This window comes from Mesoplodon densirostris, chromosome X (genome assembly GCF_025265405.1).
Source record: "Mesoplodon densirostris isolate mMesDen1 chromosome X, mMesDen1 primary haplotype, whole genome shotgun sequence".
NCBI lineage: Eukaryota > Metazoa > Chordata > Mammalia > Artiodactyla > Ziphiidae > Mesoplodon > Mesoplodon densirostris.
In genome coordinates, this window is record NC_082681.1 from 36,517,641 (window position 1) to 36,533,935 (window position 16,295).

Here is a 16,295-nt window from a genome sequence, read left to right on the forward strand (position 1 = left end):
GTTGATTCTTCCAATCCAAGAACATGGTATATCTCTCCACCTGTTTGTGTCGTCTTTGATTTCTTTCTGTCTTATAGTTTTCTGCATACATGTCTTTTGTCTCCTTAGGTAGGTTTATTCCTAGGTATTTTATTCTTTTTGTTGCAGTGGTAAATGGGATTGTTTCCTTAATTTCTCTTTCTGTCCTTTGTTGTTAGTGTATAGGAATGCAAGAGATTGCTGTGTATTAATTTTGTATCCTGCAACTTTACCAAATTCATTGATTAACTCTAGTAGTTTTCTTGTGGCATCTTTAGGATTTTCTATGTATGGTATCATGTCATCTGCAGTGACAGTTTTACTTCTTCTTTTCCGATTTGGATTCCTTTTATTTCTTTTTCTCTGATTGCCATGGCTAGGACTTCCAAAACTATGTTGAATAATTGTGGGAAGAATGGACATCCTTGCCTTGTTCCTGATCTTAGAGGAAATGCTTTCAGTTTTTCACCATTGAGAATAATGTTTGCTGTGGGTTTGTCATATATGGCCTTTATTATGTTGAGGTAGGTTCCCTCTATGCCCACTTCCTGGAGAGTTTTTATCATAAATGGGTGTTGAATTTTATCAAAAGCTTTTTCTGCATCTATTGAGATGATCATATGGGGGTTTTTTTGTTTTCTTTTTTCGGTACATGGGCCTCTCAACGTTGTGGCCTCTCCCGTTGCGAAGCACAGGCTCTGGACACACAGGCTCAGCGGCCATGGCTTACGGGCCCAGCCGCTCCACGGCATGTGGGATCTTCCCAGACTGGGGAACGAACCCATGTTCCCTGCATCGGCAGGTGGACTCTCAACCACTGCGCCACCGGGGAAGCCCTGGTTTTATTCTTTAATTTTTTAATATGGTGTATCACATTGATTGATTTGCTTATATTGAAGAATCCTTGCATCCCTGGAATAAATCCCACTTGATCATGGCGTATGATCCTTTTAATGTGTTGTTGGATTCTGTTTGGTAGTGTTTCGTGGAGGATTTTTGCTCCTGTGTTCATCAGTGATATTTGCCTGTAGTTTTCTTTTTTGTGTGATATATTTGTCTGGTTTTGGTATCAGGGTGATGGTAGCCTTGTAGAATGAGTTTGGGAGTGTTCCACCCTCTGCAATTTTTTGGAAGAGTTCGAGAAGGATAGGTGTTAACTCTTCTCTAGATGTTTGATAGAATTTCACCTGTGAAACCATGGTCCTGGGCTTTTGTTTGTTGGAAGATTTTTAACCACAGTTTCAATTTCATTACTTGTGATTGGTCTGTTCATATTTTCTATTTCTTCTTGGTTCAGTCTTGGAAGGTTGTACTTTTCTAAGAATTTTTCCATTTCCTTCAGGTTGTCCATTTTGTTGGCATATAGTTGCTTGTAGTACTCTCTTATGATCATTTGTATTTCTGTGGTGTCAGTTGTAACTTCTCTGTTTTCATTTCCACTTTTACTGATTTGAGTCCTCTCCCTTTTTTTCTTGATGAATCTGGCTAAAGATTTATCAATTTTGTTTAAAGAAGAACCAGCTCAAAGAACCAGCTTTTAGTTTTTTTGATCTTTGCTATTATTTTCTTCATTTCTGTTTCATTTTTTTCTCCTCTGATGTTTATGATTTCTCTCCTTCCAGTAACTTTGGATTTTGTTTGTTCTTTCTATAGTTGCTTTTGGTGTAAGGTTAGGTTGTTTATTTGAGATTTTTCTCGTTTCTTGAGGTAGGATTGTATTGCTCTAAACTACCCTCTTAGAACTGCTTTTGTTGCATTCCATAGGTTTTGGGTCATTTTTATTTCCTTTCAATCGGGTTTTATTAAATTCTTCTATATGAATATGTAGTCTAATCCACATATATGAATTCCAGAGAACTAGAAGACCTCGAAAGTTTCTATTTATTCTTTTTGGTGGTTTGAAAATTTGCATCAGACTCAATTCCTGAGTCATTCCTCTGGGAGTAAAAAAGTCCAAGGCTAGGGCGTAGGTACAGAAGAACACACAGAGAGAATTAACATTTGTTGAATGCTTGTTGTATGTATACTGTTTTTAATGCTTTAGATATATGATGTAATTTAATCCTCATAATAACTCTATGGAAAAAAAATAACTCTGAGTTATTGTTACTATTGTCATCCCCATTTTATAGGTGAGAAACTGAGGCTCAGAAATTACCTTAGCTTGTTCAAGGTCACACAGCTAGTAAATGGTACAGTGAGGATTTAAAACCAGGTTGTCTGTCTCCAGAACCCCAAGTCTTAATATATGGCAACAAGAGCACTTTCCTTGCTCCAGATGCATACATTTCACTGATATGTATTCCTAACTACCTCACAGTCTAAACTGAACTTACTTTTCCCAAATCTGTTTCTTCTCTAGTATAGTTTGCCTGAGTGAATGTGCCACTATTTATATAGTCAACTTTGGAATAATTGGAAATTCCTTTCTCTTATGCACCCTTCCCAATCCATTCAGTCACACAAAACTATAGCATCTTAACATTATTTGCGTCTGTCCCAATCTCTCCATTCCTATTACAGTTGTGTTGGTTCAGGCCCTGTCTTTCCCCCTGGACCACTGCAACAGGCCCCAGACATATCTCCTTTCTTGAGTTTGGCCTACCTTTAAATCTGTTTTCTGTACTGGTGGTGTAAGAGTGATGGTCTAAAACACAAGCCTGACTATGTGACTCCCATTTATTATCTTCTAATAGTTCTTTCTAACTTTTAGGATAAAGCTTAAAATGTTTGGCTTAACCCACAAGATTGAAGTGAATTTCTGCCTAGCTTGAGAGCCTCATCCAATGTACTGTTCCACTGGCACTTTTTCTGGCTAGGAACAGTAGTACTCTTTTCTTTATTACAAAATAGTTTCACATCTCTGTGTTCTATATCCTGGTATCTCTGCTGAGATTACCCTTTCTTCTTCCATTTTTCACTTAGGCTTTTAGAATTCAGTTCAGGCATAAGATAATTTTTCATACCCAAGTCTAAAAACATTCATCTGTGTCAGATTTCATTTAACTGGATTTAACCCACTCTCTCCCTTTTTGAATACTGATTCTTTATCTTACATATTTTCTTGTCCTTGAACTTTCTGTTATTACCTTCTTTCTCAGTTCCTTTCATTTCTGTCTTAAGCTTTCTCACCAGGTTTATAACATTCTCTTGAGAAAGCCCCAGCTACCCAAACTTCAAAACTGTGATATTCAATCCTGGCCTTTTTTTTTTTTTTTTACAGAATTATTACTTCCACTTTTCTCATTTTCAGAACAATCACCAATTTCTTCTTTAAAAAAAATGAAAAATCTTTTAGTTTTTTCCTGATTATAAGAATAATGTAGCTTTATTGTTTAAAAAATAGGAAAATTTTATCACAAAATAAAAATAAATATCATCTATTATCCTACTCCCCAGAGATGAGAAGTCTTAATATTTTGGTATTTTCCCCTTTAAACCAATTTTCTATATATGTGCACGAACATTTGCATGTACATGTGTGTATGTACATACACACTACAGAGTTGTATTACCTGTTACCTACTCAGCACCTCCACTTGGATGTATAATAGGCATATGAAACTTAACTTTCCAAAATAACACTCTTAATCTTTCTCTTTGTACCTCTAAACTTGCTCTTCCTGCCTTTTTCCCCATTTCAGAAAATGTCAACTCCATCTTTCTAGTTGCTCAGCTCAAAAACCTCAGAGTCATCCTTAACTTGTAATTTTCTTTCACACCCCATAACTAATCCTTTACCAAATCTTGTTGACTCTGCCTTCAAATTATGCCCAGAATCTGATCATGTCTTACCACCTCCATGCCTACCACCCTAGCCCTAGCAATCTCTTACTTCAGTTATAACAGCCTGGTAACAGGTCTCCTTTCTGCCCTTGCTTTCCTTTAGTCTGTTTTCAAAAAAATATATCAGATTGGTATTTTTAAAATGTAAGTCAGATCATGTCATTCTTCAGAATTCTCTAATGACCTCCCATTTCATTCAGAGTAAAAACTAGAGTCCTTTAAGGACTTGTGAACCTCTACATTATTTGGCTCCCTACTGTATTCCTCTTGCCACGCTCTTCCTGCTGTTTAGTTCTTCTCTAGTTATACTGGCCTCCTTGCTGACTCCCAATACTCCAAGCATTTCCCACCCCTTCAAAGCTTTTGCCTCTGCCTGGAATGATTTCCTCTCAGATAACCATATGGCTTATTCCCCTGTCTTCACATTTCTGCTCAGATTTCACTTCATCAGCCATGGATTACCTGAACAACTTATATAAAAGAGCATGTGTCCTCCACTCCTTTGTCCCTTTTCCCAGACCTTGCTTTATTTTTCTCCACAGAACTTAATTCCGTCTGACATTGTAAATATATACTTTTTTACCATCTGACATTCTCAATATATACTTCTTTATTTGTTCATTTCTTGTCTTTACCACCCCACCACCACCTGGGCGCACTACAATGTTGGTTTTATCAGTTATTAAGAGAAGACTATTTGAAATCTCCAACACTAATTGTAGATTTGTCTTTCTCTTTAAAGTTCTTTCATTTTTCCTTCATATATTCTGAAGCTGTTATTAGATGCATAAATGTTTAGGATTGTAATGTCCTTTTGGTGAATTTATACCTTTGTCATTATAAAATGACTTTTTAAATATTCTTGGTTATATTCTTTGCTCTGAAGTGTACTTTTCTGATATTATACAGTCACCTCAGCTTTCTTTTGATTAGTGTTAACATGATATATCTTTCTTCTTCCTTTTATTTTTAACCTATCTGTGTCTTTATGGAGAAAGTGAGTTTCTTGTTGTTAGCATATGGTAGTATCTTCCTTTTCTATCAAATCTGACAATCAGACTTTTAATTGTGGTGTTAAGATTGTTAATATTTAATTGGAACTATTGGTATTCATGGATTTAAATCTACTGTATTATTGTGTGTTTAATTTTTATCTTATCCATTCTTTTTTTTTTTTTTTTTTTTTTTTTTGCGGTACGTGGGCCTCTCACTGTTGTGGCCTCTCCCGTTGTGGAGCACAGGCTCCGGACGCGCAGGCTCAGCAGCCATGGCTCACGGGCCCAGCCGCTCTGCGGCATGTGGGATCTTCCCGGACCGGGGCACGAACCCGTGTCCCCTGCATTGGCAGGCGGACTCTCAACCACTGCGCCACCAGGGAAGCCCTCTTATCCATTCTTTGTAGCCATCTTTCCTCTTTTTCTCCTGTCTTTAGAATTATATTTTTAAATTCCTATTTATCTCCTTTGCGGGCTTATTTAGCTACAACTTGTTGTTATGTTAGTGATTGTTTTAGGGTTTAAAGTATAGTATTTAGCTTATTACAGTCTACCTTCAAGTGCTATTATGTCATTTTATATGTCCTATAAGAACCTTCCAAGAGTATACTTCTGTTTCTTCCCTCCTGGCCTTTGTGGTATTGTTGCCATACATTTTACTTCTGTGTTACATATTACGTTGTTATTATTCTGGCTCTAAATAGTCAATTGTTTCTTTAAAGAGATTTAAATAATCCGAATAATGTCTTTTATCTTTACCCCTTTACCCCTTTAGTTACCATCTCCTTTGTTCCTTTGTATAGCTCTGTATTTCCATGTATATCATTTTCCTTCTACCTGAAAGAGATATTTTAACATTACTTTTACTGCTGGTCTGTAATGTTTAAAAAAGTCTTGGGCTTCCCTGGTGGCGCAGTGGTTGAGAGTCCGCCTGCCGATGCAGGGGACATGGGTTCATGCCCCCGGTCCGGGAAGATCCCACATGCTGTGGAGCGGCTGGGCCTGTGAGCCATGGCCACTGAGCCTGCATGTCCGGAGCCTATGCTCCGCAACGGGAGAGGCCACAACAGTGAGAGGCCCGCGTACCACACACAAAAAAAAAGTCTTGGGGGTTTTCTGGCGATCCAGTGGTTAGGACTTGGCGCTCTCACTGCTGTGGCCCTGGGTTCAATCCCTGGTCAGAGAGCTCAGATCCCACAAGCTGTGCAGCACAGCCAAAATAAAAAAAAAAAAGTCTTTATTTCACCTTCATTTTTGAAAGATATCTTTGCTAATATAAAATTCTAGGTTGATACTTCTGTTTTCTTTTGGTACCTTAAAGAGGTTTTTCTACTGTCTTCTGGATTGCATTGTTTCCTGTGAGAACTCTGTTGTCAGTATTCGTTTCACTGGACCTATTGTGTCTTTTTTCTCTGGCTGCTTTTTACATTTTCTCTTTATCATTTGCTTTTAATTTGATTATGATGTATATTGTTGTAGTTTTCTTCATATTTCTTTTGCTTGGAGTTCATTGAGCTCAAGTTTATGGGTTTATTGTTTTCATGAAATTTGAAAATTTGTGGTCTTTATCTATCTTTAACTATCTTTTCTGTCACCTGAGTTATATTATTCTGGAACCCCAATTATATGTATATTAGGCCACTTGAAGTTTCATACAGATCATCTAAAGAAATTATTATTTTTTTTTTAGTTTTTGGTAATGATTTTAATATAATAAATATCCTATTTGTGTTCTGACCATGTCTTAAGATATACATATTAAGGCATCTTTAATTTTTTAGTGTCTCAGCAGATGAAGTTAATTCACCATTATCACCCCTCACATGGCAGGTAAGAAGAAATTAAATTACTGTTGTATCTAATATTTTGTTCTCATTTATTTAGTTAAAAGAAATTATTTTATTACAGCCCTTAGAAAGTCAAAAGGATCAAATAGATGAACAACAGTGGCCAGAATCTCAGCCTATAATCTGGCAGAGTGAAGAAAGGAGGCGGAGCAAACAGATTAGAAAAGAATATTTCAAGGTACTTTATTAAGTTTTAAAATTTACTCTGTAATTATTAGTTTTGATTTTATCCATTTTGTTTTACATTAATATGACAGAATATAACTCTCTAGTTAGATATAGTAGATGTGTTATTTAATCTTGGTTTCCTACATGTATGTGGTATACATATATGAGCCAGTTATTTCCATAAAATTTCAGTAATTCAAAATAATTAAGAGTAGATCAGTGTGAATTGTGATTTGCCAGATACTTTACAAGAAACATGAATGTTTGCTACACTGCTAGTTGTAGCAATATGTAACAGTATTTTAAAAGAATTGCCCAAAAAAGGTCTTTCATTGGATCTGTTTCAGTAAAGAGTTGACACATTTTTACAGTTAGCATTTAACTGTTTCTATGTAAATAAATGCTATTTACATGATTCTAAAAATGCCTGAAAGCATTTCCTCCCATTTTCTTTTCTTATTACCTTAATATATTTCTTAGGATGGCATTTTATCTTAGATAAATTAAAAGCTCAGACCATCTGAATTATCTCAAATTTCTAGTTAGAAGGGTTTTAATGAAATTCATTGTGTACACCTTTGTAAATATTGTAATATTGTCTAATTTGTGATTAAGGTCTGCTGTATTTGTAGTGGCCAGTCATTAGAACTGGAGTAATCTTCAATACTAGTTAGAATTTGTTATTGGAATTTCTGACTCAGTGCAACCAAGCTCCTGCTCTATGCATAGCAAATTTTACTGTTTTTGTGGACCTTTTCTATTTCCCAAAACCTAATTTTTACCTAATAATAAATACATATCTAAATACATAGTTCTAGGTTAAATTATAGGTAATTTGAAGTTTATATCACTAATAAATAGGATTATATTTCATGCTTTTCTCAGTTTGGTAAAAGTGGGTCTCTGCACATTGATCAGTTTCCTTATTATGGGAGTGTAACATACATTTGGAAGTAGTATATGACCAAAACAAAAATGTTATATGTCCTAGTCTGTGATACGTTTACTCCTTCAACAAATAATTAATCCTTTTAATGAGCCTTATGTTACCTGGTCAATATGAGGGATAATGAAGAAATAAAAGACATAGGGAAAAAAGGAAAGACATTCTTAGCAGAACCCTGGTCAGTACCCTTTACAAATCTTCAGTTATATTTGCATTCTGGCATTTATTAATTTGTAAGTCCCTTCTTTTAGTTTATGGCACTTGAACAAACTCACTAAAGAAAATTTGTTAACAGATAAAACTTGATGAATAACTGATGATGTGGTAGAAATTTTAGTATTTCTAACTAATAAAAGAGATTTGATATTTATTTGATCTATTAGTATAGTAAAAGCATACAAATTCTGACTGTTTTTCAAAATAATTACATGGCACTTAGTAAGAAGTAAGTGCATTTATTGTCATTCCTATTTTATAGATGGGGAAATTAAGGCACAGAGAGGCTAAGTAAAATGCTTCAAGCCACTTAGCTAATAAACAGCTGAGTCAAGACTTGAACCGAGAACCTATGCTATGCTGCCTGTTGATCTGCTGTGGATAGCCTAATATCAAATGAACACACTTTCAGATAAATACAGTTTTATTGTCTTTTAAATATTTTATTGTAACTCAAGTAAACTTCTCAGTAAAGGCTTAATAGAAGCTTCAGTGAACCTTTAAAAAATAGTTATTTGATTTAATAGTATCATTTGTTGATATTTTATTTTTTATGGCTTACTATACCTTCCATAATATTGCTGTCTTATAAGTTGCTAAGAGATCAAAGGAGATAATATTTGAAGAGTCCATAATCATCATTCAACAAATGTTAATTTCTACTATAGTTAATAAAGTAGGTGCAAAGATAAGCTTCAGTAACTGGGAAATGTTTTAAGGAGACATGTAGTTCTCCTCAATAGTCAGAAGATGTCAGTGTTAGGACACTGTAAAAATATAGTCAACAATTTTTTCCAAAGGTGTTAAAAAAAAATTATAAAACTGAGATACTACTCTCTTAAGTGAAGTCAAAATGGTTATTCAGATTTGACAGTATTTTCATGATTAAAATATTATCTATGAAGTATCTTTCTTTCAAAAAGAAAATTTCTCTTAATAACTTATCTCAAGAATAAAAAGGCTTATTCATAAGATAATAGTATTGAACTTAATTTGGATTTATAGTTAAAGCATACTACTCTAGAGATACATATCGGATTATCACTAAGCTCACTCAGTGATGGCTCCTTTAGCTTTGCTTTGTTATGAAACATACAGACCTTTTGTGCAACTTTATCCTAACATATGTAAATGACTGAACCACAGGATTACTTTGTTTGTGTCCCATGGTAAATTATTCATGATGCTGTTATTTAGAAGATTTATTGAAAGTGTGTTTGTGTGTGTGTGTGTGAAATCTAGCTCTCCAGTTTCATAGTTGCTAGGACTGATTTTGGGAGGTATATTTTTCAGGTAAGCCCCTGAAACTAAATTTTAAAAAGTTTCAACATAATTGGCCAGAGTATGTGAGTAAGAAGATAATTTAGGTCAGATTATATAAGTAAGTCATTGTAGGAGAGTTATATTAACTCTTTTAGACTCCCGGCCGCTCTTGTGTAGATTACTATTCTAGTAAATAAAATTTAATGTCATTGTTGCTGAAGTAAAATCACTGCATTTCTCAAAGTAAAGGTATTCCAAAAAATATATTACTTTATTAAAAATCTTTTACAGGGGCTTCCCTGGTGGCGCAGTGGTTGAGAGTCCGCCTGCCGATGCAGGGGACACGGGTTCGTGCCCCGATCCCGGAGGATCCCACGTGCCGCGGAGCCGCTGGGCCCGCGAGCCATGGCCGCGGAGCCTGTGTGTCCGGAGCCTGTGCTCCGCAACGGGAGAGGCCACAGCAGTGAGAGGCCCGCGTACAGCAAAAAAAAAAAAAAAAAAGAAAAAAATCTTTTACAGAAATTTATTAATATAATTTGAATAAGATATACAACAAAGTATGAAAATCTAACCTTTTTTTGGATAATGTTCAATGTAAATTAGTAGCTTTAATTTCTTGTAAGAATGACAACACAAATTTCTAAATGCATTTGATGATTCATTTCTAAATAAAGTTAAAAAACATCAGAATAACTATACCAAATTAGTTTTAAGGATTATTTTATTTATTTAAATGCCATATATATTTGTCATCAAATGTATCTCACTACCTTTGTGATAAAACATTATAATGACTCTTAAAATACATATCTGATTTCATAAATATAGTACAATATTTTAATTTAATGGCTAACCCCAAGGAAAATATTTTTGTATATTTTCCCTGACCATGGTTAATTTTATACTGGAATAGGGAAGCCAACTGGGCTTGTGAAATAACCTGATTTGTTCTGAGTCAGAGTTTGTGCACAAGTACTGTCCCTTCTGTGAAATTAATATAAGCTTCAGAGATGAACTGATCTTTGTGTTTCTGAACAGGCCTTTATTGTAGTATTTGAATTTAGATATAATAAAACTTCAGTTATTCCAACTAATGTTAACTGAGGACAGCTGAGTTGAATTAGTAAGAAGTTGGACTTATAGAATATTTAAAAATCTATGTATATATTCAGATTTGGATTTTAGGACCCCTAAATATGTGCAGTAATGCAAAACTAAGTATCTTCCTAAGTTTTCATGTATAATGGATATTTTATTTTTTTATTTTTTATTTTTTTTGCGGTACGCGGGCCTCTCACTGTTGTGGCCTCTCCCACTGCGGAGCACAGGCTCTGGATGTGCAGGCTCAGCGGCCATGGCTCAGGGGCCTAGCCGCTCCACGGCATGTGGGATCCTCCCAGACCGGGGCACAAACCCATGTCCCCTGCATCGGCAGGCGGACTCCCAACCACTGCGCCACCAGGGAAGCCATATAATGGATATTTTAAATTAGAACAGCTGTTGAGTAACAATAATACAAGTCTCATTATCTAAGTTCTCGACTGTATCATCCTCTGTTTCTTTCCTTTATCAATTATCCGTTCACTCTTCTATGTCCTTTCTCTTTACCTTCCATCTTATAAATGTGCTCAGACCTCTACCATTATCCCTGATTCCCCTTTCAGCTGTTGCCTCATCTCTTTGTTTTCTTCTAGGGCCAAACTTGCCATTTCTAGATCTGCAGTTTCCGATCACTCCTTAACCCACTGCAGTCTGTCTTTTACCTCCATTTCTCCATTGAAATAGCCCCTCACTAGAGCCTAACATGTACCTACTAATGGCAAAATCTAGTGTAGCATTTGACAGTGATGACCACATCTTTCTTCTCAAAACTCCTTGCTTGGTTTCTGCCTGATTTTCCTTCCCTGAGTCTTCTTTTTTCTTTTTTTTTTTTTTTTTTTTTTGCGGTACGCGGGCCTCTCGCTGTTGTGGCCTCTCCCGTTGCGGAGCACAGGCTCCGGACGCGCAGGCTCAGCGGCCATGGCTCACGGGCCCAGCCACTCCGAGGCACGTGGGATCCTCCCAGACCGGGGCACGAACCCGTGTCCCCTGCATCGGCAGGTGGACTCTCAACCACTGCGCCACCAGGGAAGCCCTTCTTTTTTCTTTTTGATGCTCCTGGCTAACTTTTCTTCTGATTTTTCTTCTGCTTGTTTTTAGGGGTCTCATCTTTTGTTACTCTCTCTGAAGCTTTTATGAGTCCAGATGTCTCATATTCTCCTGGGTCTAAAGTTACATCTCATAACTTTTTTTTCCTGTTCTCTGTACCTGTGTTTTTAATTGTCTGGATGCCATGTATTTCAAATCAATATGTCTCCCCCTCCTGCCCCACCACCATGGAACTTGCTCCTCCTCTCTGTTCTTTATTTTAGTTAGCAGTGGTATTACCCACCTAGTTCTCTAAGCTCTATACCTCAGTCCTCCTTGATCTTGCTCTCTTTCTTTCTTCTTACCTTATTGGTCACCAGGATGCTAATTATGCATCTTTCTCCAATTCATTACCTCTTCTCCATATCTACTGCCCTTGCTTTCGTTGGAACCCTCATTCTTTCTTGTCTGGGCAATTGTAATAACTTCTTAATGGTCCCCCTTTCTCTAGTTTCACAGTCCTTAGAGAAATCCCTGGCTTAAAATTCTTTATTGGCTCCCCATTATCAATTACATAAAATTCGGACTTTTAAAAAACGTCACGGCCATCCTTACCTACTTCTCTAAGTTTTATTACCTGCCACAATTCACTCGTTACTAGCTACCCATTCTTTTATTCCTGAAAAATCCCTACTAATCATTTAGGATTTAGGGATGAGAGTATAGCATAGTGGTTAAGAGCTTTGACCTCAGAAATCAAACCACTTTGGTTCCAGTCCTTACTTAGATATCTACTAACTGAGTGACTTTGGCAAATTATCTAATCTTGCTGAGCTTATTGGGTTTTTTTATCTCAGATGACTCTAATAGTATCTTCCTTCATAGGATTATTATAACTACTGAATTATTTAATAATATAAAGTGCTTAGAACAGCACTTGCCACAGAGTATACACTAATAAATATTAGCTTATTATTCACTAAAATGTCATTCTTTTGTTTTTTGTTTTTCTACCAGTCATCTATTTTTTAAATAAATTTATTTATTTTATTTATTTATTTTTGGCTGTGTTGGGTCTTCGTTGCTGTGCACGGGCTTTCTCTAGTTGCGGCAAGTGGGGGCTACTCACTGAGGTGGCTTCTCATTGCGGAACATGGGCTATTGGTGCCTGGGCTTCAGTAGTTGTGGCACACGGGCTCAGTAGTTGTGGCTTGCGGGCTCTAGAGTGCAGGCTCAGTAGTTGTGGCACACGGGCTTAGTTGCTCCGTGGCATGTGGGATCTTCCCGGACCAGGGCTCGAACCCGTGTCCTCTGCACTGGCAGGCGAATTCTTAACCACTGCACCAGCAGGGAAGTCCCTACTAGTCATCTTTTTTCAGATGTTAATTCTCAATTAGGATATGAAAGGATTCGGCAAAGATCAGGGCTGCTGGGCAAAGAAGGTCATGGTCAAGAATGCAGACTGCGTCCTCCTTTTCAGTGGTACTTGCATAACTGCTCATGTTTGAGTTCCTTGTAAGAAAGGCAGTAGTTGAAAAGCACATAAGCATGGAAACTCCAGTGACATACTTGTAATACTCGTAGCAACCTCTTTGAAGCTCTCCAGCAGTGCCTTTAGGGGTGAAATCCTGCATCAGTATCAAGCTTGGGCAGCTCTCCTGTTTTGACATCCATGAGTTTCTTGGCCTTCACTAGTATGCCTGATGCCATCTTGGGGTCCTGGTGTCCAACTGTCTAAATGTCACTCTTTTGTTGAAGTAGAACAAGAACAAGTGTCGTCAGTGACATCATGCCTACGGATGGCAAATAGGTTTATTCACACATGCCAACTCTATTCAGTGGCTATCTGGAACATTGGATTGAAAGTATATTGAGACTATGTCTGGAATCAGCTGGAAAGAGCACCTTGGTAGATTAGTGATAGTTGTCATAAGTCATAGGAGAGACAGTGGAGGAATTTAGGTCTTGTATTTGTCATCCCTAATGCTGCTCATCCTCCAGTTTGTGGTTGAGCTATCAGGTAGGTTATCTATTTTTCCAAGAGTTACGGAAGATAATGCTGCATAAGTAAAGGGGGCCATTAACTAGAACCTTGAATGCCAGGCAGAGAAATTTGGACATAATCTGAAAGGTAGGTTTTTTCAACAGAAGAGTCATGAGTTGCACATAGTATTTTGAAAAGGTCAATCTGCCACTGATTTGCAGGATAATTACTGGCAAGGAGGAATCAGAAGAACTTTAGTGGTTGTCATAACTGTATTTCCTTGATTCCTGCTCCTAAAAACAAGCACTGTTTTACATTCTAGCATTTGTGATATTAAGCATATTACCTCTGTGCCTTAGTATAAAATGGAGATAATATGGGTTGGCCAAAAAGTGCCTTCGGTTTTTAATTAAAAATAAAAGACACATTTTTCATTTTCACCAAGAACTTTATTGAACAACATATTCACTCTTTTGTTCCACTACTTTTTGCCATTTTTCAGGCAACTTCATAATTCCATCTTCCCAAAACTTTTTATCTTTTTGAGCAAAGAACTGTTCCAGGTGCCTTTTACAGTTTTCCAGGGAATTGAAATTTTTTCCGTTAAGAGAATTTTGTAAAGACATAAATAAATGGAAACCCAAAGGTGCAATGTCTGAATATGGTGGATGAATCAGAACTTCCCAGCCAAGCTGTAACAGTTTTCACCTGGTCATCAAAGAAACATGTGGTCTTGTGTTATCCTGATGGAAGATTATGTGTTTTCTGTTGACTAATTCTGGATGCTTTTCGTCAAGTGCTGCTTTCAGTTGGTCTAATTGGGAGCAGTAGTTGTTGGAATTAATCGTTTGGTTTTCCGGAAGGAGCTCATAATAGAGGACTCCCTTCCAATCCCACCATATACACAACATCACCTTCTTTGGTTGAAGACCAGCCTTTGGCATGGTTGGTGGTGTTTCATTTTGCTTGCCCCATGATCTCTTCCATTCCACGTTATTGTACAGTATCCACTTTTTATCTCCTGTCACAATTTGTTTTAAAAACGAAACGTTTTTGTTACGTTTAAGTAGAGAATCGCATGCAGAAATACGGTCAAGAAGGTTTTTTTCACTTACGTGGAACCCAAACATCAAAGCGATTAACATAACCAAGTTGGTGCAAATGATTTTCAACACTTGATTTGGATATTTTGAGTATGTCAGCTATCTCCTGCGTGGTATAATGTTGAGTGTTCTTAATTAATGTCTCAATTTGATCGCTATCAACTCCGATTGGTCTGCCCGACCGTGGAGCATCGTCCAGCGAGAAATCTCCAGCACAAAACTTCGCAAACCACTTTTGACACATTCGATCAGTCACAGCACCTTGTCCATACACTGCACAAACCTTTTTTTGCATTTTGGTTGCGTTTTTACCTTTCTTGAAATAATAAAGCATAATATGCTGAAAATGTTGCTCTTTTGTTCCATCTTTTTTTTTTTTTTTTGCGGTGCGCGGGCCTCTCACTCTTGTGGCCTCTCCCGTTTCGGAGCACAGGCTCCGGACGCACAGGCTCAGCGGCCGTGGCTCACGGGCCCAGCCGCTCTGCGGCATGTGGGATCTTCCCGGACCGGGGCACGAACCCGTGTCCTCTGCATCGGCAGGCGGGCTCTCAACCACTGCGCCACCAGGGAAGCCCTGTTCCATCTTTAATATTAAAATGGCTATACAAAAATTTACCAATTTTGATAAGTCTTTTGTAAAATGCAAGCTGATATAACAGCTGTCACATACATCTAACAAAATTGTTTTGAATGAAGTTAAAGACAACTAAGTGCTGCTAGAGCCATCTTACGGAAAAAACTGAATGAACCTTTTGTCCAACCCAATACTATTTACCTCAGGATTGTTAAGAATATTAAATGGGTTCATATATGTAACATACTTCAATCAGTGCCTGGCGTAGTAAGCACTAGTATAAGTGTTATTATCACTGTTACTGTTATTGTATAGTCAATATATACATTTAATGTAGTATTTTTTTAACCTAAAATCAGTAGGTTTCTTAAAAATGGATGACATTTTTGAATGGTGAGATTACAGGCTAGGCGTGAGATAGTGGGGCCTAGAATAGAATAATATTTGAGAGAATTCAGAAGAAGTAAGTCTGAGAGAGATTATAGAAAGAACTGACTTCTTGATGTTTTGTAAATAGTGGATTAAGAAAAAGGAGGGTTTAAGACAGCACTCAGATAGCAAACCTGAATGAATGGGAAATGGATTGGTTTAGGAAGGAAATGTTACTTGATGTATGTACTTAGAACAATGCCTTGCACATAGAAAGTACTGTTTTGTGTTAGCTATTAGTAAGTAGTAGAACTGTTTAAACTGGTTATGTAACTAAACAGTTTATTTATCTTTACATATAATTTACATTTTATATATAATTTAGATAATTTAATAAAAGTACCAAAATGTGAATAAACCTCATATATAATTTACTAGTTAGAGAATTTATTTGTTCAAGGAAAAATAAAATAATGTGATTTAAATATTTTTCAGTATAAATCATCAAGGAAGAGTTCAAGTGGCAATGAAAACGATGAGGTGAGAAAAGAGGGTAATATTAGCAATTGTTTAAAATATTTACTTTCACATGTAGTTGGCTCAATCAGAGTAAAATGTAATTCATCTTTCAGCTTGTTATTGATTTAATGTGCAAGTTTTCTCCAATAATAAAAACTGAGCATCGTTAGACAGTTATTAATTTAATCATGTAATTTCCATCTGTCCTTTGTAGTTCAGCTTTAGAATTTTATTAACATTCATCTTGAAACTAATTAATTTAAAATTTTTACATTTTCCTATACTTTATCTTCTTAAATCAACCTGGTGATCAATTGAGATTTTTCCTTTGGAATTTATTAATCTCTTTTCACAGCTCTGTATACTATTTCAACACTTAA

At 36.6% G+C, this 16,295-nt stretch overlaps 1 protein-coding gene and 1 pseudogene across 2 annotated transcripts in view; one reads left to right on the top strand and one right to left on the bottom strand.

Moving 5' to 3' along the window:
- LRCH2 (leucine rich repeats and calponin homology domain containing 2) overlaps window positions 1-16,295 on the top strand; it is a 98,378-nt gene that overhangs the window by 60,282 nt on the left and 21,801 nt on the right. For both annotated transcript variants that reach the window (XM_060086622.1, XM_060086623.1), the window contains 3 exons: window positions 6,581-6,629; window positions 6,708-6,824; window positions 15,892-15,936. In XM_060086622.1, coding sequence (XP_059942605.1) covers window positions 6,581-6,629; window positions 6,708-6,824; window positions 15,892-15,936 — 211 coding nt within the window. The remainder of the gene's footprint in view (window positions 1-6,580; window positions 6,630-6,707; window positions 6,825-15,891; window positions 15,937-16,295) is intronic.
- LOC132481816 (ATP synthase subunit f, mitochondrial-like) lies at window positions 12,843-13,076 on the bottom strand (annotated as a pseudogene).